This window comes from Dromaius novaehollandiae, chromosome Z, assembly GCF_036370855.1.
Source record: "Dromaius novaehollandiae isolate bDroNov1 chromosome Z, bDroNov1.hap1, whole genome shotgun sequence".
Lineage (NCBI taxonomy): Eukaryota > Metazoa > Chordata > Aves > Casuariiformes > Dromaiidae > Dromaius > Dromaius novaehollandiae.
The window spans coordinates 22805578-22832691 of NC_088132.1; the positions used below are offsets into that span (position 1 = coordinate 22805578).

The 27114-nt window shown below is 36.4% G+C and overlaps 1 protein-coding gene across 5 annotated transcripts in view; it reads left to right on the forward strand.

Moving 5' to 3' along the window:
* Positions 1-27114, forward strand: part of DENND4C (DENN domain containing 4C) — a 75358-nt gene that overhangs the window by 34771 nt on the left and 13473 nt on the right. For 4 of the 5 annotated variants that reach the window (XM_064502343.1, XM_064502342.1, XM_064502345.1 and 1 more), the window contains 21 exons: positions 162-228; positions 859-917; positions 2196-2340; positions 2710-2885; positions 6139-6239; positions 7952-8170; positions 9105-9250; positions 9716-9751; positions 9902-10032; positions 11356-11488; positions 11949-12155; positions 12885-13013; positions 13774-13918; positions 14252-14398; positions 16623-16748; positions 17557-17697; positions 19046-20191; positions 21598-21774; positions 23371-23480; positions 24615-24790; positions 25896-26078. In XM_064502343.1, coding sequence (XP_064358413.1) covers positions 162-228; positions 859-917; positions 2196-2340; positions 2710-2885; positions 6139-6239; positions 7952-8170; positions 9105-9250; positions 9716-9751; positions 9902-10032; positions 11356-11488; positions 11949-12155; positions 12885-13013; positions 13774-13918; positions 14252-14398; positions 16623-16748; positions 17557-17697; positions 19046-20191; positions 21598-21774; positions 23371-23480; positions 24615-24790; positions 25896-26078 — 3900 coding nt within the window. The remainder of the gene's footprint in view (positions 1-161; positions 229-858; positions 918-2195; positions 2341-2709; positions 2886-6138; positions 6240-7951; positions 8171-9104; positions 9251-9715; positions 9752-9901; positions 10033-11355; positions 11489-11948; positions 12156-12884; positions 13014-13773; positions 13919-14251; positions 14399-16622; positions 16749-17556; positions 17698-19045; positions 20192-21597; positions 21775-23370; positions 23481-24614; positions 24791-25895; positions 26079-27114) is intronic. The other variant, XM_064502346.1, reaches the window with a different exon arrangement.

Consider the following 27114-nt stretch of genomic DNA (forward strand, 5'->3'; position numbering starts at 1 on the left):
GGAGCTATTTTGCTTTCAGTTTGCATAAAAAGGCTCCTAAACTTTTAAAAATGGCAAATAAATCTTAGCAGTATTTCTAGGACATGTTACCATAGTAATTACAAAATACGATTGATATCAGTCCCTTATGCTGCTTTTCTGAGGTCTTTTCTTCTTCTCAGGCACATATCCCACTTTATGCACAATATACCTTTCCCTTCACCACAAAGACCAAGAATTCTTGTGCAGGTAAGCAGAACATCTTCTATGATTAGTCATGATAGTGGAGGATCTTCTTTCTTGGTTTTGAAAGCCCAGGTTCTTCCTTTAGGCTTTTACTCAGCTTTAAAAATCCCTCTTTGGAGAGGGAAAAGGGAAGAGATGGATGCAAACTTGGGGTTAAAAAAAAAGACTTCAGGTGGTACAACTGGCAGAATAACACAACGTCTGCTTTTGAAATCTGCGTCATATATTACTCTTTCATTTTATAGACAGCATTTGCATTACTCAGTGAGGGTTTTTTTGTCTTTCTATCACTTGTTTACCTACTTCTGCAGGTCAAATATTGCAGTCTCCTGGGGCATTGTCTCTAGTGATTATCTGTTTAATCACCTAACAGCAGTTGCATATCCAACACTGACTCACAGATATTTTCCTGTAACTTCTCAGAATCGTTTCAATGACTAACCTAAGCTCTTCTGACCTAGCGAACAGAAGTGCCAAAGACTGTCTGTGATTCACGTCCCTTGCATAACATTGTGACCCTCAGTCTGCCAGGCATTTTATTAGGTTATTTGAATACACATTTAGATTAGAGTATTATACTGTATTAAGTTTAGAATTGTCCTTATCAATCACTTACTATTTTGTATTTTTCAGCTTTCTGCCCATGATGCATTAATATTGTCTCAGCCAGTTTCTACACCCTTGCCATTAAGGTATCATTACTTGTGTTTTAAATGTATACTGCTTGAGAAATTAAGAGTCTAATGGCAATGAGGCATTATTAGCTCTTACAAACAGAAAATTCAATATATGTTTATAATGTTATATAGCGTGGCTTTTTTGGTACAGTCCTGTCCCTTATGAAAGGATAACATCACCAGTTATTCTGAAATGAAGCTGCTTTGCTAGGTGGTTGTAGGAACTGTGAAGAGAGAAGCAGACTGTGGGGCAAAAGATACATATTTGGGGGTGGGGGGAGGGGGTTACTACACAAATTCCCAAAATACTTTTTTTGTTAAAACATATAATAAAACTATTTAGTATCCTGTTTTTTCACCTCTTCCGATCCAGTGCTATGTCAAGCAGTTATGTGAAATCAAACAATGCACAACTGTGTAAACATCCTGGAAATCTAAAATGTACTTTAAATTGATTATTGTGATTGGATGTTGATGCAGTCTTTGTGAATACTGCCTGCATCTTCTGGGCACGAGCTCCCAATGTATGTGAAATGTTTTTTTAAAAAAATTCTCCTTTTTTATTTGGTATTTTTTCTTTAAACCACTGTCATATAATATATATTCAGAAGAATTCCATGTTTAATCACATCTATTACACAACCACCTAAATGAAAAAGAGCAGCAAGCCACCAAACTTTTCTAATGACAGTTTTGCATCTGCCCACTCTTACGGATTCCACTTGAGTTCACAAATGTCTATGCAGTCCAAACAAATGAAATATCAAATTGTAGTAATGAAATATGTGTTTGTATCAGAATGATGGACTGATTTTTACCTGACTGTTATTAGAATTTGATACTGTGATTTTAAGATTAAATGGATATTCTTGTTCATGAGTTCTTGCCTGAAATATCCCCATTAAACAAAGCTACTAGTGTCATTTTATACTTGGGTTAGTCGTTAACCAGTTAGATCTATGTTTTGCCATAGTAATAAAGTAGGCATTTTGATGACAAGATGCCTATTCGTTAACTATAAACTACACATATTAGTGGTAGCATACTTGTGCTTTTTTAATTGTGTTTTTTAATTTAGTTTGTTTCCAGCAGTGGAGTTCTTGCGTAGAGGCGATTACTTATTAGCTAGATAGATATTTGATGTGTGGTAATGACACTAGCACTATTCAAGCCAGTCAGTCCCCAGCTGGTTTCAGAAACTTGATAGTAGTGCTTTATTTATTTATTTATAAGGTTTTTAATGTTTAAATCCTGTGACTTTCTCTTCCCTTTCCTCTCCTTTCCCCCCTTTAGTGGAGCAAACTTTAGCACTCTGCTCATGAATCTTGGACCAGAAAACTGTGCTACTCTATTACTTTTTGTATTACTAGAAGGCAAGATCCTCCTCCATTCTCTTAGACCAGCTGTGTTGACAGGAGTTGCTGAAGCTGTAGTAGCTGTAAGTACAAAGTGTTCTGTACGGCAGTGGAGGAAATCACTGCTAACTCTGTAATAACTGACTGCTGTTAGGCTTTCTTAAGTTAAAATTGACACACTAAATCATTTTTCTGACACTAACATTTAGTTGAAGTACCCTGGTATGTTATAATTCTTACAGCTGTTGGAATGATCAACATTTTTGAATAGATAATTAAGAAATGTGCTTTTAATAAGTGATCAGACTTGAAGACTGTTTTTTCTGACAATGTAGCAGGGCTCTTAGCAATTTCATTTCAGCTTTCTGCATGTACCAGCTTCACTTGTTTTTTATTGTGCAGTGTCTGTTGTCCTGTTTTAATATGTTGATTTCATTTAATTTTTATTTCAGATGATATTTCCATTTCAGTGGCAATGTCCATACATCCCCCTCTGTCCCTTGTCTCTGGCCACTGTGCTCAGTGCACCTGTTCCATTTATTGTTGGAGTAGATTCACGATACTTTGATCTGTATGATCCACCACAGGATATTGTGTGCATTGACTTAGACACAAACATGGTGTACATGTAAGTTCTGCGTTTTTTTTACATTTACCTATGGATGGAAAGATTGCTGAAATATTCATATACAAATTTATTAAAGCTGTTTTGTCTGATACAGTTTAGTTCCTGTCCTGTCCTTTTTCTCTTTTCTAATGCTTCATAGCAAATTAAAATATATTTTTGCTCTAAAAGTAACAGTGGTAACTTTTTTTTTTTTCCCAATTCTAGTAGTATTCTTTAGGGAAATAGGATATAAGCTAGAAAAGAGAAAAAAGACTGCATGTTTTATACCACATGACTTCTCACATTTTCACTTTGCTCCACCACTTTTGGATTTGATTTACCTGACTGTGGTCAGTGAATATTTGTGTGAATATTAAAGCTTCAGGACCCCTTAGGACAGCTTTTGATGCTGGCTTGCACTCAGGGCACCTTAAATCAGTGTTTTGTTTAGGAATGTTTTAAAGGAAATTCTTTTCATATACAAGAGCTGAGTTCTTCATAAGATAAATCATGCAGAACTTTGTGTATTGACTACATTCAATCTGAAACATTTTCCCTGTTGGTTTTCAATGGTTTTCTGAAATTGAAGGTGTTGCAGTTTCTTTGTGGCTTCTAAAAGAGAAGCTGATTCAGAGTTACTTTTTTCTGTAACAGATTTAAATGACGGTGCGAATAATCAGTTTGAAAACATGATGGTGTTTAATTTAGTAACTTGATGAAATCAAGTTTCATTTTTGGATTATTTAGATTGTAAGTAGAAAGAGACATCTAAGATATCTCAAGGTGAGGATGGGTGTCATTACATAAAGTGCATGTCTTTTCTCTGTGAAAATATACGTCGTATCATGTCACTTTTTTTTTTTTTAAACTCTGACTTGATTTTTCATTTTTACTCACTTGAGTTAGAATTGGTCATTTCATCTCTGGGTCAGTTGAATGCTTTCCTGCTTTACATTGTGTCAGGAAGACCCTTCCTGTGATGCTCTATTGAAGCTTCCTTTAAATTACTGAAACACCTCTTTTTATTAGGAACATCAAAGGAAATAGTACATGGAGCATCTTTTTTATTTTTCATCTTGTTATTTTCTCCTTCCCTCTGTCCTCATTAAAAAACACAGCAAAAATCATTTTCATCAGTGTATTTCAAAGTATTACACACCCAAAAGAATAATTTTAACAAGTGTTTTTTAAAGAAGGATGTATTGAAGAAACTTGAAGAAGGTAATTCATTTATATGAAGATATTGTTTTTAGTGAAAAATACCTGAATGTTTTTGTCATAAGTAGAATTGGAGTTGAAGAGTAGGTTTCAGAAAAATGATGTAGATAGGAACAGTAGGGTATTTAATAGACAGATGTGAATGCCAAGATTCTGTTGGAATGAGTCATTGGAAGACCAAGTATAAACCTTACTTGGATTGCATACTGGTTACTGAACTAAAAATCTGCTGGGGCTGGCATCTCATGAGTCATTCCACTGAAAAGATTTTAGAACCTTTTCCTTTGCTATCTTTGAGGAGGAGGGGAAGGACTTAAAAAAGAAAAAAAAAACACCTAGTCAGCTGATCTTTTTGGTTGTTGTTGCCTATCTTGTATGGGCGCTCACTTCTGTCAGTTTTGACTTACAGCACAGTTGAATATCTGTAACTGTTGACTTTATTAAATATGAGCTGTTGGTACTTGCTTCATATACAAGTATTTCTTTTAACTGTAAAATGGGTGTATTTTTCTATCTTGTAAAAATTTTTGTCTTATGTAAAATCAAATCTCCATAAAGCACTTTGTGTTGATGATAATGTAGGATTCTGAAGTATTACATTATTAGTGAGTGAAGATGCTCCCTGCAGTAATGCTTTCTTTTGTTTTATCAACATCTCTTGTTGCCCATCTTTATTTCTGTGGAGATGTTGCATTATTTTTAGGTGTAAAAACATTTAACAGTGTTGCTGTTGTGTATAACTGAAGGATAATACCTCAGTATTTTGTAGTACATCGGTCTGTCTTTTGAGAGCAATTTTGCTAGTATCTTCTTTATGATAGGCTGAAGCTTTATTTACTGCCAAAAAATGCCAAATGCCTTTTATTCATTCAGCGTCTTCTTTAGTGTCTATTGTTGGATGTTTTTAACTGTCTCTGTGAAAGTAACATTGAAAGCTCCTTACGGAAAGTAACCTTTTTAGGGCACAGATTTGAGAGTTTGTTTTATTTTTATGGCAAGATTTTTCCTCTTTTGTTTTTGGAACAGTGCAGCTTATGCTTTTGTTGTTTTTAGGCATGCCATTATGGGGAGAGGGAAGGGAGAAGAAATCTTGAGCACACTTTTTTTTTTCTTTTTTTTTTTTTTTTTAAATACTCGGAAAAACTTCAGCTCCCATCTTAAAAGTTCTGTGCCTATGCCAGTTTAGCAAATAACTGAATGAGCAAAGTGCAAAACAAGCAGTGACAGCATCATCTCAGACAGCGAAAACTTAGGTCTTGTGGCTAGTTCACTGTACTCTGTGCTGCAGAAATTCTCCACGGTCTTCCAGAAAAAGGCTTAAAGGTCTCAGGATATACTCCCAACCCTCTCACTTTTTATCAGTCTGCTAAACAAAGTCTGGCATTGTACCCATTGTCTTGCTAACAAAGATGAGTATCCGTTTAAGCCAATTTACTACACTGCTTAATCAGCTACATAATTCTCAAACTGTGAACTGCATTCCCAATCTTTCTAGTCCCTGCCCAGCCTATTCTGGAAATGGATTCGGAATTATTGTATGGCAGGCTGTAATATACCATGTGACTGTAAAGTTACCAGACTGGTTTTTTAACATTTTACAGTAACTTAAGTTCATGTTGTGTTCCAAACTGCCTTTGTTTTGCATCAGTAGCAGTATGTAAAGTTTACAATAGTATAAACTTTGCATATTAATCACATATGGATTACTGTACCTAAACAATATTTACAAGATTAATAAAGATTCTAAGAGGGAAATCAGCCAAGTGAGTCTCCAACCAAAAAGTCTAAATCAAGTCTAACTGCAAGTCCTCCTTGCAGATTGGAGGAAGTTCCACTCATAATTCAATTAGGATTTTTCCATATCTGAGGATATTAGGTTCTTCAGTTATGTTCTCCATCTTTTGTTTTTGATAGAAGGGACAGTCGCAAGATTTATTTCCAATATAACTTCCTTTTTTAGTTAAGTTCTGCAAATAAAGTAATTGAGTCCAGTGGAAGCTATTTTTTAGATATTGTATGGATATTATATATCCTTTTTTCCTCCCATGTATTTTAGATCAGATGATAAGAAGAGCACAAACTGGAAACAGTTTCCTAAGAAGCCCTGTAAAAGTCTGCTCAGCACCTTAAAGAAACTGCACCCACAACTGGCAGCAGGTGAAATATATCCAAAAAAAAGGCGGGGGGAGGGGTAAGAAGAGAAACTGCCTAGAGTGGGAAAAACAAATATTCCAAGAAAACTACTAAATTTTCTGATACACACCTACAAATCTTAAATGAAAATTAATGTATAAATATATGGGCCTCTATCGTATGTGGTGTGTTTCTTTTTTTTTTCCCCAGACTTTTGTTTTCTTTGCTCGAACTTCTTCAAATTTGAGCTATATCTAGCTTTTTTAGCCATGGATCATATTTAAATTATATTTAAGCGAAGCTTTAGCTGAAACGCATTTTTGGACGTGGGCCTAAAACATTACCCTGAGTTACTGTCAAAAATAACAGAAGGAAGGAGGATATGAGCAGGATAAGCTTGGTGCAGATACTGTTGAATAACTCAGATACTTGATATTTTTTTTGTAGAAAAGTCAGTAAGTAGCTAAATTTTGACAGAGTACTTGGGAAAAACTCCAAACTAGTGATCTGGACAGGTAAGAGCAAAGCTGTAACTGCACTTTACAGTTTTTCAGGTATTGCTCCTTTGGGCTCTAAGGTAAGTTGTTGGGCTCTAAGATAAGGTGGTTCATATGCTGGGTTGCCTTGTTTTGGAAAAGGAGATGATGAAAGCTCAGATGTGTATTAACAGATACAGTGTTTGTAAATTATAGAAACAGGAAAATGCAGTATTTAGAAGGTAGATCCTCAATTTTTAATAATTTTTCTTTTTTTTGCAAGTAGCTGTTGTTTAGTCTGTTATAACACCTCAACTTTTACTTTGGTTCTACCTCATATGTAACTGCTGTGGACTGAGCACCAAACTTTAACTTCAGCAGAACCAATGGTGTCTGTTAAGTAGTTCTGTTTTGGCAGAATGTACAGTAAGTGAACCCTTCTGAGGAAAAATTCAAGAAGAAATTGTACAAATTTTGTTGTTGTATGGATTAAAAGAAAATGATTACTGTACTTTAGAAACTAGGTTCCTTGAAACTCAGGCTAAACAAATCTGGGATAAACAATTTTAGTTTAACTGTTTACTAGAATATGTCAGTTTGGGAACAATTTCAAATGAGTGTATGAGCATGAGAGATTTTAGAGCTGTAGCAGGACGGCCCTTTGACTTCTGTAGAGCTAAAGAAAGCTGTTAAATTGTAATAAAATGACAAATTTAGAAATGTAGTGTGCTCCGAGGTAAACTTTTAGCAGTACCTGCTACTTGTTTTTAAATACTATGATACTGTGTGCATTTCAGCTTGTTGCAAGAGTGAACTGTGAATCTCCTTTGCTTGTTTCAGCCTTTTAGTACACAAAAATGTTGGAAGACTTTTTGGAAAATATTTTTAGGAACTTTTTTTGAATGTGCAATTTCATGTAATCAGGACAGCGTTTGTGTGGATGTGTTACTGAAAGACCACATTTAGTTGGGTATATGATTAATATTAACTCAGCTGAGATCCTCTTCATTATCTCATATCCCATAGGCCCAGATGGGCTAGGAAAACAGATAATTAACGCTTGAGGTAGCTGCCTTTCATATAGACTGGGCCAATTGGAATGTAATCACAGGATAAGTAGAGCTCTTGTTTCCAATATTTGTCACTTCTGAATACTGGCAAGTATAAAAAAGAAAAAAACCGTCTGCAATGTCTTGCAGAAGTTACCTATTCTAATACACTGAATTTTAATATGGGATTGTGTGTGTTGCCCTTTACTAGTTCACAGGAAAACTCAAGAAGGCTCTGCAGTAGAGATGACTCCCATTGAGGCAGATTTCTCCTGGCAGAAGAAGATGACTGAACTTGAGATGGAGATCCAGGAAGCTTTTCTCCGCTTTATGGCATCTATTTTAAAGGGTTACAGAACATTCCTCAAGCCAATCACCCAGGCCCCTTCAAATAAAGCAACTGCTGCTGATTCGTTGTTTGATCATCAAGGTAAGCGTGAGGCAGATCAGCTGCAGAGAGCATTGGCAGTGTTAAAGCTTTAGGGCTGAGCTGCTGTTTAAGTTCAAATTTCCATTTGATTGTGCAACTCTTTGTAATATTTAAAGTTGTAATTGGATAAACTAAAAGTATTAGAAGCTGATTAGAACATGGATATGCAGAAAGAGAATTCCAATTTTGTAGTTGCTCTGGTGTTAGAGGAATCATCTTTCAGTCGTGTGATACCCTCTTGCTTGGCAGCTCTTGGAGGTTGTAGAGTATTTCTCAAATTGTATAGAGCAAAAATGCCAGAGGCCTAGTAACAAAGAACAAATTAATACTCTTGATACAAATGGGGAAACAGAGAACTGGGCAGAGATCACAAACATAACCTTTGCTGACTATTGCTTTTGTTATCTCATTTTCCTTCCCTTATGACCTTAACTTTTCAGATCTATTCATGAGTTGAATGCCGGCTAATAATGCCACTGGTGTGTTTTTGGGTTTTTTTAATTTTTTGAAATAGAGATTTGAGAACAGATTTTTAGTCAAATGTTTTGAAAGTCTTAAATATTTTCAATCGCAGCATCTCTTAGGCTAATGCATAATTTTTTGTTTGTTTATTTATTTTTAGCACTTCTGGTTGTATATGAGGTCATTGCCTCCTTTTTTTCCTTCATGAAAAATAAACAGATGTAGGGAACAGATCATGTGGGGTGATTGTATGCCATATACTTTGTTAACTATGTGGAATAATTAATGATAAAAGCTATTACTTTAATCTTCTGAATAAAAATGATGCTAAGTAGTTATTTGTTAATAAAGCTGGCACTTTGATTAATAGAACTGTAAGTGTTGTTTTTTTCCTGTTGACACTTTAAATGTTAGCTTCTTATGGAACTTGTAACTAGTATTTAGTTGTGTGTTCCTTTTCTTTTCTAACCAGGATTTTTAAAAAGTCGAGATCGTGCCTATACAAAGTTTTACACGCATCTCACCAAAACGCAGATATTCAGCAGATTTATTGAAGAGTGCAGTTTTGTGAGTGACAAAGATACTGGCTTGGCATTTTTTGATGACTGCATAGAAAAGGTGAAAACAAATATTAATAATATTAAATGATATACTTTTGATTATTTCATGTTATTGTACGGGCTATAATCTGCAGATTATTCATATGTTGCACACTTAAATTATTATTGTATTGCATACTTCAGTTGTCATATTGAAAGTATCTGCAAAACAGCAGTTTCTTCCAATTAACCGAAGGTGATTTCCTGTTACAGATTTAGGATTTTAGGTTTATAATGTCAATAGATATAAAGTTTATTGATAGCTGCCTCTTAAAAATACTTCCTTTGCTGAAAGCAAAATAGAGATGAATTGCTTCCACAGTAATACGACAGTTTAGTGTCATTGCTTTGATTTCTCAGTAAATGTCACAACTATAACTCAAATTATTTAGGATTTTTTTTTTTCAATTCACAAGAAGCTTTAACTCTTTCTTTTTCTCTCTCTCTCTCTCTCTTTCTCTCTCTTCTCTCTCTCTTTTCCTAGCTGTTTCCGGATAAAGGAACAGATAAAGGAGAGAAGGTACTTTGCCTCTCAGAATGCTTAGCTGTACTTGATCATGAAATAAAAGTGAAAATACATGAATGTTGACCTGGCATTTAAGTATTTAAAAGAAATGTAATTAAAATGGACATCTTCTCCCAAAGCCAATTGTATAAACTGTGTTTTCAGATTGATGTAGACTCTGTGGAGGATGCACGGTTGATTGAGCTTGATGAGTCACAAAAAAGCGAACACACAGTGTTTATTATGCCACCGGAACCTCCCCCTGATGATGGACAGGACCGAGCACCAAAATACAGGTACAAGTCAAACAACCAGATTATGGCTATTAATTGTTGTTTCACTGTGGTGAAAGTAGAGAACTTGAATGCTCATGGGGACAGATATTCAATTTTAGTGCAACACTTTCCGTAATAAAATGTTCTGAAGAATGTTTAAACACATGTGATCTGCTTGGATTCTGGTAAGCTTCTGAAATTCTAAAAGTCAGTGTGTGTGTTTTTGAGGGTGAGTGGGTTTTTCTTGCTAACTCTTCGGTAACTCCTTGCCAATTTCATAGTAATACTTTCCTACCATTTATGTATATTTTGTAGTAACCTGCAGTGCACTGTCTTTGGTTCACAGCAGGGACAAGGGGGGTGGGTAATGGATGTGCCCAGTATTATTGATCTGCAGCCAATGAAGGCAGAGAACTAAAGCCCCATTCCACTCTTCAGACTTCTTTCATTCAGTGTTTTTCAGCTTTGTACAGGAAATACGGAGTTTTCAGACACTCTGGGCATGCTTTTTCTACCTGTCTCTTAGAGGTAATGAGGATTCTGTTACCAGTTGTTGTCTTAGTTAATCATCATCTGTGCTCCTGTGATATTCACAGTATCGTAGAATGGTTGAGCTTGGAAGGGATCTCTGGAGATCATATAATCCAACCCCAGGCTCAGTCAGGGTCCCCTAGAGCAGGTTGCCCAGGACAGTGTCCAGATGTCTTTTAAATATCTCCAAGGATGGAGACTCCGCAACCTCTCTGGGCAATCTGTTACAATGGTTAGTCACCCTCACATTAAAGTGTTGTTTCTGTTGTTTTTTTTGGTTCCCCCTCCCCCCTTATATTCAGATGGAGCTTCCTGTGTTTCAGTTTGTGCCCATAGCTTCTTGTCCTGTCACTAGGCACCCTCCCTTCAGATACTTATTGATAAGATCTCCCTGAGCCTTCTCTTCTCCAGGCTAAACAATCCCAGTTCTCTCAGCCTCTCCTCAGACATATGCCCCAGTCCCTCTTAGTAGCCTTTCGCTGGACTTGCTGCAGTAGTTGCATGTCTGTCTTGTATTGAGGAGTCCAGAAGTGGACCCAGCTCTCTGGGTGTGGCCTCACCAGTGCTGAGTAGAGAGGACCTAAATGGTATGGATGACCATATGGTTCTCGTTTCCATTGTCTACTAAGATACTATGTCCAAAATATCTCCTTGTGATGCCTTTGTAAATAAGACTTGATGTCGCTATTCTTCTTTTTTTTTCCTGCTTTCTTCTTCTCCTGCCTATGTTCTTCATATGCAAGTTGTCTTCGCGAGGGTTTCCTGCTACCAGCAAGTATATGAAACAACTTTTTTTGTTTTTTATATATATAGCTATAAGAACTTCCCACGACTAGATTTCAAGCTCTTTGACAGGCCACTGGAGCTCAAGCTGTCTTTCAGCAGACACCTAGCTGGATGCAGCGTTTCAAACAGTCCAGCACTCATGGCAAAGAGGACAAAACAGGTCAGATTAGTCTTACTGTAATCTCTATGAACACTAGAAGATGTGTAGTTGTTTAGTAAAATTGCTGCTACTTACTTATACTACAAATTACGTTGTTGAAGAGTAGGCCTTTGTAACTACTGAGTAACAATACTTCCAAAGAAAAGAAACAGAAAGCAACAATTTCAGTTGCTGAGATTACAGTTTAGTGCTAAACCTTTTTTTAAGCTTTAGGCTGTAATATTAAAAAAGGAAGGTAGAATGAAAGCTTGTATGGAGAAAAAGAGAATTAATTCTGATATTAGTTTTGACTTATAGAGAGCCTTAATAAGGGAGTGCTAAGAAGGGAGCTTCAGTTTAATGTTTGTCCATAATTGTTAAATGCTTACCTTTAAGAAGCCAGTATCTGAATCAGTAATGGTCTTCAGCTTCAGGATGTTCCATCTTTGTCTTCCTTTTTTGTTTTGTTTCATCTCTGCAGGAGATAAAAACAGCCCATAAGTTAGCCAAGAAGTACTACCTAAGCCCCCCACAATGGGCTAAATGTCTCTTCAGTCATAGTTACAGCTTATGGTTTATTTGTCTGCCAGCCTACATCAGAGTTGCCCATCCCAAGGTCAGAGCACTGCAGCAGGCATACGATGTCCTCATTAAAATGAGGAAAACTGATGTGGAGCCACTAGATGAGGTAAGTATTAATAATAATAAAAAAAAATCATTACCACAAATGTGTAGTAGAAGGTAAAGTGTAAATGTGGTGTATTTCACCACCACCACCAGGTTGAAAAGATTTATAGATTTTTGGTTTGACTTGTTTCAAAGCCACTGTGAAATGGTGTTAAAGAAGGTGTGCCTAACCAGGGCAAATGAAAATTCAGTTCCTCTCATCAACAGCACAGAGTCAGCTGGGTTAGGTACTCCAACTTTGTGCTGCTAGTCTTTTTCCAATATTCTATCAGAAGGAAGTTTTGCATATCCTGGTTTTTAAAATGTACTTTGAATTAATGCTTTGCAGCCTTACTGAATGAAGGGATAATGTGATTTTTTTAAATTTTTTAAATTTTTTATTTATTTTTGTCTGTGTACATCATTCCATACTTTCAGTAGTATCCACAGGCATACAAAAGCAGGTTATCCTTCCTTTTGCGTGTTTCCTTCTCTCTTCTGTTTGGCAAACAGAAGAGCCAAGTGGAAAAAATGTTAGCATTCTCAGCAGCTGCTGATGCTATTTCTACTCACGTATGATTTCTTGTTTAATTTTTGCTCCCTCCTCTGGCTGTTGAGTATTACATATTGAGTAGCTGCATTCACATGACTCTCCCTTTATACATGTATAACAGTTCAAAATTAGGGCAGAGCTTAAATTGCTTCAGAACTCTTGTCGTCAATCAATTTTTGGATTTCTGTATCTCGTCAGGTCTGCTATAGAGTTGTAATGCAGCTCTGTGGACTGTGGGGTCAACCTGTTCAAGCTGTGAGAGTCCTCTTTGAAATGAAAAATGCTGGAATAGAGCCAAATGCCATCACTTACGGTTATTACAATAAGGTAAGAGAAATCTTGATGACGACACTGGACTGAAGTCTGCCTTGCTGCTCTTGCCACCCCCTTGTCCCATAGCACATCTTGAAGATCTTTTCTTAGCTCTGTATGTGGTTTTGCGTGTTCTGTTGGGCAAGCAGTCCTTTCAGGCATGCTTACACTACACTTGATCTGTGGTTTATGAGTTTTATGTTTTTTACATTTATCTTCCTGTGCTGGTTAGCTAACCAACAATTCTGTTGAAATATATATGTATAGTGTTTCCATTTCCAAGCCTTGGTACCTATCTAGTGCTTCCACGTTAAAGCTTTGGAACCTGTCTCTTCCCAGATCTATCCCTTACGGTAGCAGGATCCATGCATGATTAATGAAGGCTGCGATTCAGCTAGCTGAAATAGCCTTCTCTTTTCCTTGCTTCCAGATTCCTGTAATGTTCTGACAGAACTTCATAGTAATCTAAACTAGAGAAAATAATAGGAAAAGAGCTACTATTGTAGTCTATTGTTGCTCCTGTAGTATATGAATAAGAACAAGAGTCATCTTGTTTACTTCATCCATAGTTCACTGTCACTCAACTATTCTGTTCAGAGCTGTGGGATAAAAGGGAACAATTCATAAAGATTCAAATAATTGTCCTTCTTAACACCCTTGAAAGGAAATGTCTTTTTTTCTTAGAGTACAAAAAGAGAAGCTTCATACTGTACTGTGTATCTTACTTTAACATTGTTACTGTACCCTGGTTACTGTAACATCTCTATTTTTGTAGGCGGTTTTAGAGTCTCCTTGGCCTAGCAGTAGTCGCAGTGGCATATTTCTGTGGACAAAGGTACGAAATGTAGTTCGTGGCACAGCACAATTTAGGCAGTGTCTAAAGAAAGCAACGCAGAGCTCACGAGTCGCTGTGATATCAGGTAATACGTTAGCTCAAATGGATTTGTTTCCACTGAAAAAAAGTGCAACATGCTTTCTGAGGGATTGCATCTAACATTGTGGCTTTTACAGGTGGGAAAATCCTTCCTAAAACGTATAAAAATGGATAATTGCTAACTTGATTCTTTAAACAATATCAGAATATCTGTCCCACACTGAAGAATGAATTGTCTAAATCCTATTGCTAGAATTCCATATTCTTATTTTAATTTGCACAACCAAAAGTATTTACTGTTGTCTGAAGAGGTCAGATTTATTTGAAAATCTGAAATTTTAAGCCTTTCTTACTAACCAGCTCTCATTCATGTCTTTAGCTCTGCAGAATACCACAGGTGGAAGTGATGGGGACATGGTGAGCCATGGTAGCGTGGATAGTTCTAATGATGCTAACAGTGGGGAGCACACACTCTTCGTCAGAGACTTAGTCAGGCTTGATTCCATTGATAATCACTCTAGCACAGGTACTAGATTCTGCTGGGTTTCACTACTAACAGTCCCCCCAAACGGCAAAATTTTCTAGTCTGCTGTTGATTTTCCACTACTGCCTTCACCCTCTTGAGGATGTAGAGAATAAAAATATATGTAAAGAGAAAGAAATATACTCTTGTTGAATATTATTTCTTTATCATAATCAGCACTTCTTCTTTAGTCAAGAGCGAATCATAGCAGAAGTACTGTTATTGTAAACTTGTCTTGCTGATAAAATGGTGTCATGAGCCTTGCATTTTGTGCTAGATTTTCAGAAAAGGTACAAAGTCTTGGACAACTGAGTCTTTTCAATTTATATGTGTTATTGTGTATTCATAGAAATGATAGTCTGTTTGAGTAAAACTTTTATCTGTGTTAATAAGGAAACAAGTAAAAGTTGCTTGGGTGATTAGAGATAACGCTTTCAAATGTTCCTTGATGGTAATCAGGAAAGGCCTAATTAGAATTCCTGAAACTAGTATGCGTTATATTTGTCATGATGGTCCATGCTTTTAAAATCCGTATTCAGACTTCTTACAAGTAGTTGCCAAATTTGGGAATAAATATAAATGATCTAAACCTTTGAGACTCTGGGAGAGGAAGGACAGTTGATAATCTGGAGAGAAGCTCTCCCTTAATATGGCACATGCTCTTCCAGATAAATTGGAGTAGAAAGAGTGCACAGAAAGTTAATCACTTGATATGACAAGACCGAATTCATGTTTCTTCATATCTATTTTAATACTGATTACATCCTACCTGTGCACAGTTTCAACTAAATCACCTATGTATGTGTACCTCAACTTATTCTGCAAATGATTCTTGCACATTCTCCATGTTTTTAATATCTTGAGCCCTTCTTTAAAGAGAATTTTGAGTCTGATTCCTGTGCTTCATTCAATATGCCTGTCTAGTTTACTGAACTTTCCTTCTCTCTGCTCTTTGTTGCTCTGCTTTTTGCTCTTTGCTGTCTCTTGGGTGCTGCATTTGTCCTTGGCTATCATGGTGTGGGGTGCAGACTTGTATGGTGTGAAGCCTTGGATGCACGTGTGCATTAATTCTACCCTTGAATGTTACTTCTGCAGGTAATTTGCCCATTTGTTGGTAGGATATTTTCATTCTGTGCAAAAGAGAGAGACTAACATCACTGAAGTGATGACAGAGAGAAAATAAGGACCAAAGAATTTCAGAACTTACTTCTCTTTTATATAAAGAGATTTTCTAACTCGGTAGCCAAATGTGTTAATTGCTGGCTGCTCAAACTTTTTAATTTAATTTTCTACCTGTTTACACTTTGGAGTTAAAATTACTTCAGTAGTATATATTATATCTGTGTTTTTATATCCTGAAGTTCTGTCCTGAAGTTTTTGGAGCCTTCTAATACCTTTCAATGTCATACTGAATAACACTTTCATTTTTTTTAAATGCTATCTTGTATCCCTAGCAGGTGTTCTGAGGCATATAAAAAAAAAAATCCTGTTTAATGTGCTATGGAATATGTCCCAAATACTATTTGTTTATTTTCACGTAAGCAGAAGCACTTGAAATGAAAAGTAACCAAGTAAAGGGGGCCTTGTTCATTTGTTTTCTGTGGCAGATTTTTGGGCTACTGTAAATTGAATTTTCAAGAATGTATTATAGCTGTTGAGCATAACTGGTATTATGGTGTAGTAGACCTCTTTTAACTATTTAGTTTTTAAATATTTTATATTACATTGTACAGCTACACTATAACACAAAGATACAGCGTAGCTTATAGTAGGTGTTTTAGAAATCTTATCGCTGTTAGAAGTTGATTTAATTAGTGTGAGGGTGTGAATTTCTTTTGTATATACATATGAGAATTTAGTTTGCCCAAAACTGAACTATTTCTCCCTAGCGAGAGGAGAAAGGCATGAAAGGAGATATTTCTATGGGGTTTCATAAAATACATTGAAGTTATTTAGTGACTATAGCACTCCTGGAGGGATAACTTGGGTTTAATGTAATAATTTAATGTAATGCTATAATATCCAAACTGACTTTTCTAATTATCTCAGCTATCACCAAGTAGATTTGTGCACATATTAGGCATTTTGGTGATCTTATTCTGAATTTTTTGTGGCAAAACCAAATGTGACACAAATGAACTTCTGTTCTTTGATTTTTTTCTTATTGAAAAACAAGTTTAGGAGAGAGAAACAACTTTGAGACACTTGTTTGTGTTCCTTCTTACAGGTGGTCAGTCAGACCAAGGCTATGGATCCAAGGATGAACTTGTAAGGGATGATGGAGATGGTCTTCATGCAACTGAAACACAAGTAGAGAAAGATACTTTTTCTAAAGTTGAAGATATAATAGGAGGTGAAGTATGCATATTTGCACCAATTAACACTTTTTTTAATAATGCTGCTTCATCCATCCAAGTACCAAAAATACTTAATATATTGAATTCATAATGTTGCCAGAGTTGAAATACAACCTTATAGAATCTGGTGGACTTCTGCTGTGCACTAATGAGAAGCAATAGAACACATATTAGTAGAGAGAGTGTGTTTTATTAAACTAATCTAATATATACGAAAAGGTTGGACAAGTTTTCGTGCATATACCATTCTTTGTGTTTCATTCCTTTCATTTATATGTTTGAAAACTTCACCATGTTTTTCAGCTATGCTAGTTGACCTAGTAAAAGACAGTATTTCTTGCTAAAAACTTTGCCATGCTGTAGCATGTAGTCATCTCCTGTCCTCTTTCTTCTATCCAGATTGTATCCTTTGTTTTCCTATATTTTAAATTCCCCAATACTGAATTTGTGTCATATTATGTGTTACTGAACCCTTTAATGTCAGTTAGAGGTTTTTAATGCTGTCATTGTACTAATAGCCCTGCATGAAAAACTGAGAATTGTGCTGTTCCCCCTCTGCTTTAGTTGGGTTGCAAAAATACCAAGGGAAGTAATTAGCACAGGCTCTGATCTTGTAAACAACTAAGCAGTCTCTGCACGATACTGTGTATCATCATCTTCCAGGAAATATTGAGTACCTGGTAGGACTGATCCTTTAGGCAGTAATTGCAGGAGGGAACAGTGAGTATGCATTTTCCGTAACAGTGCAAATGAAATTATGTGTGCAAATGAAGTGAACTAAAGTTCACATTCTCTTTCTTCTAGAGGTTTGTGGTACGGGAGAGCCTGGTGAAAAGCAGCAGATGAATATAGACACTCGCAGTCTAACAGACCCACCTGCTTGGGGTAACAGTATTGTGAAAGTTCCATCTGGCATTTTTGATAGCAGAAGGAAAAACAGTGGTGGTGAGTCACTGGGTAAAACAAAGCTTGCTGAAGTTCTCAGCCTGTTGTAGTACACTGTTTTGCACCTTTTTGATGTCATGTAAAGAAACAAAATTTGTATGAGAGGTGCGAGTGTTTGGCCCTACCTTTGCTTTCCCTAGTTATCCTTTGCAGATGGCTTAGGAGGAGCCTGTATATTCTGTGGTGAGAAACCACTATTGACTAGATTAATATCAGTATTTCCCATCCCACATTCACTGTGTTTCAGTAATGTACTAGAAAGCCAAGAGAATCAGAGTCTCTACTCTTGACTTTGTCACCTGAATGTCGCTGACCTTGGAGAAGTAGCTTCATTTCTCCATGGCTTACTTTTCCCTACGTTTAATCTGGAGACAATGCATGCCTTCTTTGTGACACAGAAAATTTATTTACGTCTCTGGAGACTTATGAGGAGGATGATCTGTAAGTATGTAAGAGCCAAATCTTGGGCCTTCCCCTGTTCCATCGTGCTTGTTTTTGACTAAGGCCATTTCTCAATATTTGTGTAGCTAGGTTGCTCAGCAGCTGGGGATTTAAGTGGTAAGTCAACATATAGCTGATAGCAGAGGATTGAATCTCGGACAAGGAGTGGACAAGAACTTTTTGACAGTTATGAGGGCTGACGACTAGACAAAAAACAGCATCAGCATGAGATTGAAACAACCTTAGGATGTGGCCATAGTACATCAGGTCCTTTGTTAGGATCCCTATATAGTAGAATTACCGTTCTTGTAGAAGTAATGACAAGTCAAGGTTTCTGCCTGGCTAACAGTTTTCAGGGCATAAATTGCCCTGAGGGAATGAGAATATTTAGTGTTTTACAAATGCTAACTTGTAGTTATTTTTTGCATATGATGTTGCCATAAATAAAATCATGCTTCTGTGTTGTACAGACAGACACAGCGGTCATCTTCAGAACTGGGATGAGCTATGGAGTTTGATGTATAAATCTGTTTGAATACAGCTCTGTACCAAAAAAAGAAAAAAAGAATACAGACTGCATTCTAACCTATATTTGTATGTTCCTTTAGTTCATAGATGTAGTATCTACTCTCACCTGGGGAGCTGTACAGGGGATGAAAGTAGAGTCCTTATACAGAATGAACCAGACAAGGCTTTGACCTTACAGGGTTTTGATCTGCAAGATACTTTTGCAGCCAGTAAAACAAATAGCAAATAGTAGTGTAACTTGTTAATAGATAACTTGAGATTGTGGAAGTTTAATGGCATTCACAGTTTTCTCACTGGTGAGGAGACCACATGCCTTCAGGAAATAAATGACCAGTTCTTGATGGCTATGGATACCATATTAATACCTTTTCTCTTTCAGGAATGGGTTCTAGCCCCTTGTTTCTAGCTCAGAATTCAGTTGAAGATGTCTTTGACATTTCTGCTAAGAAATCAAGTGAAAAAGGACAGAAGAGGCAGAAGCTCTTTTCAGAGAGAAGCTGCAGTTTCAGCAGTGAAAGTAGGGCAGGAATGCTGCTGAAAAAAAGCAGCTTGGACCTGCACTCTAGAGAAATAGCAATAATGATGGGAGCAGATGCCAAGATCCTAACAGCAGCTTTGTCTGGAGCCAAAACTTCACCCCCTCATACTGATAAATCCCACAGCTTTGACAGTGTTGGTGACCGGCAGGTTTCTGGTATAAGTGACACTTACATTCATGTGAACGAGAGAGAGTGGGAATCAGAGCATAGGTCTTCACCAGTGGTGGAGGAACCTGGGGAAGGGCAGGAGCATCTGGAGAATGGAGGCAATGAGAGTGTAACCACAGTAGAAGTCATGGACCTCAAGCAGTTAGGCGAGTCCAGAAACCAGAAACCAGAATCCAAAGATGCAACAACTAAAAGGAATAGCTTTTATGGAGTGGTTAAGCCTGTTGAAAGGGAAGATGTTGAAGTGGGCTTGGACCCTTTATCTTTGCTGGCTACTGACAGCATGCAACCAAGACATCCGGAACCTGAGGAAAAACTAATGTCACCAGTTGCAGCACGCAATTTGGCAGATGAAATAGAGAGCTATATGAATATGAAGAATCCCTTGGGGAGCAAGTTTCCCAGCATGGAACTGCACAAGCCAGTCAGGGAAGCAGAAACCTCTGGTACACTTGGCCACTCCCAAGAAAGGAGATCAAGCCTGCCGTTGGATCCCATCCCACCACCTCCTGAGTCCTATGAAAATCGGAGAAGTCCTTCTGTCTCCAGATCCAAAACGTTCACTGGACGACCAAAGCAACAAACCCATCCACGGGTTCAAAAGGAGCGGTCTTCCTCCCTAACAGGACTTGGTCGTTCTTCTCCACATGGCTCATTAGGATCTGTTGTAACAACTTTATCAAATCTGAAGTTAGACAATATACTGTCTGGGCCGAAAATGGATGTTCTGAAGTCAGGCATGAAACAGGCTGCCAATGTGGCCAGTAAAATGTGGGGAGCTGTAACCTCAGCATATAATTACTCAGATGATGAGGCAAGTATATTTCAATATGAAAAATTTTGGGAGGCAAAGTGAGAGGCTGAGGAGGAATAGCATCTCTCTCCAGAAGATTAAACCATAAGATATTTAAAAGTCAATACTTAATATTAGCTAAGAAAAACTGTATTTTTTTCTGTGGTGGAGTTTTGTCTGGGGAATGGCTTTGTAATGCCACTTGAAACAAGGAAAGTAATTTAGATGGTCTGGAAACAATAACCTTGGAATTTTGACTTTTCTCAAAAAAATATTTTTCTTATTCTTTTAAGAAACTGCAACATAAAAGCCCTAATAAGGACAAAATTAGATCACCTTAAGTTATATGATTCTTCATGCTTATTTAAAAAACAAGCAATCAAAAAAAATGGCAAAGACAAACTGAATTTTAGAAACCTAAGAGGTCAGGTTGGTGAGGATTAAAATTGGAAGCACTGAAGGACAGCCTAAGCTATAGTAAACACACTCTTCAGGAATTTGGAAGCTAAATGTTAGGTTTCCTGCAGGTTAATCAGCAGAGTGGGGTGTAGGGGTGTGGGGGAGTGGTGGGTTTTTTTGTTAGTGGTTTGGTTTTTTTCTTTTTTTGAGTAAAACATTTCAGAGTATAAGGACATGAACCAAAAAGGAGATGAAGGGATGAATTTTATAACTTCCTCCTCTCCATATACATGTTGTTATTGTGTCTCCAAACATGCTTTTTTTTCTCTTTAGAAAACCTCTGCTTGATTCACCTAACCTCTGTTTCCAGTCTCTGTCTTTAAAGATCATTTATCTGCCAGCTTCAGGCTGTTTAATAGCTTCTTGATTCCCTTCTTAAATTCTCCCTTCTTTCCCTCACTTCCATAGAAGAAGTGGGGAGAGACAGCTGTCTTACAGATAGCTGTTATTTCTGCTTGGAACAGATTTAACTGATGTTACCAATAGGGCCCTTTCTACTAAATACAATAGACATTTTTCATAAATTTTTTGAACTTTTTTGCCTATGTCAATGAGAAGTTACTGTGTTACTGTTGCATCATTTTTTCTGGTATGTTTCATGGCTTTCTCAAAATCTTACCTCTTCAAAACTGGATTATATTTTTCTGATAACTTCTGCCATTCTTCTCTCTTGCTTAATGTCAGCCTTCCAAATCCCAAGTTCTGTTCCATTTGTCCTGTTCTGCTTGTAATAAAGAAGTTCTCTTCTGTCACTTTGGTTATCATTCAGTTTGATCCTCAGCTAAATATTCTCACTGCTCTTCTCTTGGATTGCCTAGATTTAGTTTATATGTAATAAATTCTGTACATTAAGGTTGTGTCTTAATCTGCTACTTGAATTATTTATTATGATAAAGATGGAAGTAAAACAATGGATCTAGATGCACTGAAAATAGTGATTCTTTTTTTCTTTTGTTGCTGTGTTAAAGGAAGAAAACAATCGATCAGACTTTACTTTTCCTGTTGGTTTTGAAGATAATATTTTAGGAGATAGTCTGTCATCAAGAACAGGAGTCCCAGGGCTAATTTCAAGTGAACTTGCACAAAGCACTACTAGTCTTGGTAGTAGCAGCAGCAGTGGAGATGTAGGAAGACAGCATTACACAGCAGGTGAGGTTTTCCTTCATAATTTGTAAAGTAACTATTATACGTGAAATCATTCAAAACAATAGAAGCTATGATAATCTGAAATTATTTCAAGGCACTAAGATAAGACCAAACAATTTGATACTTCCATTCTATAAATTCTCTTGGCAGTACCAAAGAGCTAATGCATCCCTCTTCATCGAATGTGTTGAATATTTTAAAATTGATAGAAAATACAGGGATTTAAGTGTAAAAATACTACTTCTGTTCATGTAATCAAGAGATTCCTAACTTGTATAGCTATGGAAAACCTACTTAGTCAGGTGAAATCATACTTTGCTGAAATTTCTTGATATAAATACAGAAAAGTAGAGCAGTGTTCAAGAACTCCAAATAGTTGAGTAACCAGTGGAATCAGATCTTAAAAAGAACCAAAAAAAAAAAGCCACCCCCCCACCCAGCCCTCAGCATCACCATAGAATAGGAGTTACTGGATGCATACTAGATTTGATGCTGTAAAGGTTAATAATAGATGAATATATACCTATTAATAAATTGACAGGCTTTTTCCAGTTCTAGGACTGAATGAAGTGGATCTAATCATTTTCAGTTCCTGTTGTACCTGAAGTTTTTAAAGTTTTACAAAATTTTGTAAGGACAAATAAGACTTGATTTTCATTTTGGCAAAAAAAGTCTATTGCTGAACCAGTTTTGGGTTTGGTTTAGCTCCCTTCTTAATGCTTTAATAATAGAAGTGTCATAAACCCATCTGCATCAAGAGAGAAAGAGCTATCCTGAGGACTGAACATCACCTAGCCGTGTCCAGCATAATCTGTCAAAAATGTTAAGTCCGAAGCTATATCTTCTAGTTCCAGTTGGTTAGGAGGGTTGTAAGATCTAAATATAAATGGCAGCCATGAACAAAGGGTATGTAAGACTTGTTCATAGGCATGAATTTTAGCTGAAGAAGCAAAGGTACTTTCTTCATGAAGGGAGGACTCTGGTATTGATTTTGAATGGGAAAGCTTCCCTGGGATTGTCAAAGTAAGTCATGCTGATAGTTTTCCTTTCTAAAACTGATTCCAGCCATTTACTTCAGGTAAATATATTATGACTTCTTTCAACCTTCTCCTGGACAAAGCTTATACCTTTATAACCCAGCCTTCCTAAAGATCATCTGTTTTATTGAAACATTAGCCAGGGAGTACGTAGGCACAATGGCAGTGTGGCTGACATAATGCTTTGCATCTGATAGTATCCTTTTGTTTGTTATTTATATATGGATTTATCATTGAGGAAACCTTGAACAATTTTACTGAAGTATGTATATTGAACAATTTTACTATTTTTTGCCTTTATTATTTCTTTGTATTTTCAGAATTCAGTTACTGATGCTATTTTTCCTTTTGCCAATTTGTTAGGTTTTGTGTTATACAAAAATAATTTTGAAATGTTAATCACAAAAATTGTGCTTTATATATTGTAATATCAATAAAGTTAGTTACCCATGTGTTTGGAGAGCTTCTGTTACCACTGTCTTACACAAACAGAATTCTGTTCCACAGGAATAATGAACTAGTCTTTCTTTGACTAAAGAGCCTAACTACTCTTTCTGTACAGGTGAAGTTTTATTTCCAAGAAGTATGAAGGTTATAGATTCTGAGAAGTCAGAGCACAGCTCTTCCCATAATACTAGTTTGTCTAGTATTTTCCAGAACTATGCAATGGAGGTAAGATTAATAAATTCATAGATGGAAGACATAGTGCATTCAGCCATATCAAATAATTAACTAGCTGTTCAGCTGAATTGTGGTTGGAGTTTTCAAAATACAATACATTCCATATTTTACCTCAGATTTTTGACACTTTTAGTTCATGGTGTGGCAGTCACCTTTAAAAATGTTTGTTGAATGCTTTAGTGTATCTTTTATATAGAGAGAGGGAAGAATTAATTGAGGGAAGGGGCAAAATTGGGAGTGCAGAAAAACTTACAGAGGATGCAACATGATCTTTTCCTCTGAAGCTTCTTTTTATATATATAATGGATTGTTACTGGGTAACTGGCTTAGCATGCCTCTCTTTCTTCAGTTATTGTTTGTAGATGCTTTCAGACTTAGAACATAAGCAGTGGTCACTGCATTTGCCTTGATTATTCTTCTTTCAGCTGTATTAGTTTTTTTTATGTCCCATATAGTTTTCTTTTATGTTTGGTCTTCTGGAGATCTATGTCTGTCAGACTTCTGAACTGTTATATAAGAGACACAGCATAGTAAATAAAAAAAAACGTTGCCATTTATCTAAGGGGTATTATATGTTTTTGGTGGTGGTGGGTTTGTTTCCAGTGAGGATGAAACAATGAAATAATAGGAAGTCTAAACCTAAAGATTATAAAGCTTTATTTTTCAGCTAGTTCAGGATTATTTTTGATGGCATTTTCTCTGGTCCTCAGTCTAGTCTAGTGATGAGACTTTTAGTAGGTAAGAATCAATTTTGTTTTTCACTATAAAGTTTTTTTTTTAAAAAAAAAAGCAGATATATTTTGACTTAAATTTTTGACTTTCTATATGCTGAAGGCCTCAGTGGTGAACAATTGCAAATGCTAAATTTTGTGGTAATGCTTTTTCCACGTCTCAGAATACCTAGCAAAAATATATGATTAGTACTTGTACTTCAAAGGTAAAAGTTAAGCAGAAAAATTTAAGGTACTCTGAGTGCAGTGAGAAAATGGTAGTAAATCTCATGTTTCCAGACTCTAACCATTCTCTAACTTAACCTAACAAACTCCTGTAGATACTAAGCCTATAAAACCAGTTATAAAAGAATCCTAAGATAAAACTGATAATATTGATTCTTTGATGTTTTAGGTGTTGATGTCAAGCTGCTCTCAGTGTAGAGCTTGCGGTGCTTTGGTTTATGATGAGGAAATTATGGCTGGATGGACAGCAGATGATTCAAACTTGAACACCACCTGTCCTTTCTGTAAAAGTACTTTTCTACCTTTACTTCAAGTTGAATTTAAAGACTTGCGGGGCTCTGCAAGGTTAGTGAGTTTTACAGATGATTTGTTTCTGCCTTTGCACTTGTACACAGTTATATTTATTCACAAACATATCTTAGTTATATCTCCTGGTAGTTTTATCTAGATGTGCTAGAGTATGTCACTGCTTATTGGACAGTTGTGATTGCATTTCAGTATTAATTACAAATTTTGTAAATCATTGAGGCTTGTAGCAAAAACAGAGGAAAAAGCAGAGAAGTTTCAGATTTGTTGCTTTTTTCTTTACCGCTTTTTCTCTTCATATGCTCTTCATAAGTGTTACTATAGAGAATACAATATATCTGTTTAAATTTTCTTTAGTTTTTAAAACACAGCTAATGGATCATGTGTGAAGCAATTCTAAAACTGACAGCAAAGAAGTCTTCCCTGATTAAACTTACCAACAGTTGTGCATAACATATCCTAGGGAAGGTTTTCAATTACAGATGCTCCAGCTTGTTATTTCTCTAGTAGTTCTCCAGTTTATTATAAGCTTCTCAGGTTACTATTTTTACCTCTTTTTAATTGCATTGTGGAGACTGGAACTGAAACTTATCTCAGAATAACTTAAAATGGATCCTCACTGTAATTGTTACTGCTGTGAACTACAGCTTCCGTTAGTTATCTTTAATGCTGAAGCAGAACGTCTGTATTGTGTGTACTTACAATACCTCTGGAAAGCAAGGTAAATTCCTGTTACGCTGTGTCTATAAGGGTATGTGATCTTCCAGTCTCGTCTTTGTTAAAATAACAACCGCTTTCAGTGATGTGCAAGCTATCGGTGACTGACTGGAAATAGTGATAAACTAAGAATCCATTTGTAATTTTGCCACCTCCAGAGTAAGATTTCATATATTGCAGACCAGATCTATGTATGTGCTGATTTACTTTTTCTGTGTAAGTTTCAATGAAGCAAAGAGGATGAAGTTGTATCTTGTTGTCCAGTTTGCTTGTGTGTTTTTTTGTTTGTTTTGTTTTAACACTTGGGTGTCCTTATCTTTGTTACTCCCTGAAAGCAAATGTAGAAAATTCTAACTTTTAAAATGATATTATACTTATGTCTTAATCTTCCTATTTCCCCTTCCCTTTTGTTTGTGTTGTAACTTAGCTTTTTTCTGAAACAAAGTACCTCTGGGGATAGTTTACAGAGTGGCAACATTCCACTAACCACAGATCCTCTGGAGCAGAAACTCTTGCCCAATCCAGCTGTTGCTGATCTGATCAGTTTTTCAGATCACCCACAATCCAGCCATACCATAGTGGAAGAAACTAGCTCTACAGCTGAACAGAGGTGGGTAGATTTGGAATTGGCACTCCGGTAATTTTTTCTTCTCTTCTTAAATGAAGATTGGCTTGTGTGGCAAATATGATGTGGAAATATAGTTGTAACTGCTGTAATTGGTTCTCTTACATTCTTTTTAGATGTTCTAAGCATGGTGAGTAATAGGTAAAAGGTTCTACTGGCTGTTGTTAAAACCCCTCCACCTTTTAAAGACACACAGTAACTTAAGTGTTGCTTCTTTTCATGTGTTTAGAATCTAAAGCAGCAGGACAAAGCACTGCAAGAAAAAATAAGTCCTTTTGCTGGGACCCTCTTCTTTGAGAGAAGAAAGCCTTTGGCGTGCCCAGAACTTCCTTTGAGCATGTATTCTATGACAAGTAGTACAGCTGTAACACTAAAACACAGAAGAACGATGAAGTTTTTGAAACAGTTTGAGAAGAAGTTTTAGGGAGAGGGTGTCATGTTGGAAGAGGAAAAAACTGAAATAGTGATGCTGTGAACTCTGAATTTTTCTGTGGGATTTGTAGATGTCTTGTTGGCATTATATTTTCATAATCTTTTGACTTGGTAATCTCAGGCCTGTCTGGCTAATGCCTGTGTCAGACTATTAAAGCTATAGTCAGACTATTGATGTAGTAGGGGTTGCTCTTAATATTCTAAAATGGAAAATTGAAACTGTTGTATGTTAACCTCTTATAACTGTCATAATTTTTTAACAAAAGCCAGACAAACCTAGGAATGAAAGTCACCTCTAAATTAATCTGTTTTCTATTTGCAGTTTGTTTAGAAGGAGACCTTTTCACTTTCTTTTGGGTGTCTTTCTTTTTTGGCTGGGAGACGGGAGAAAGGAGGTTGTACAGCAGCTGAATTATTAGTTGTTTCAGTTATGAGGGGCATGAAGTGAATGTTCTCAAATCTGCAAACAGTTGAACTGTATTGATTAAATTTGACTAGCCAAATACAGGATTTTGCTTAATTATCTATTTGGAAGAGTTTGACACTTAAAACTTTATTTTTCAGTTATATGGGCATGCAATTTATCAAT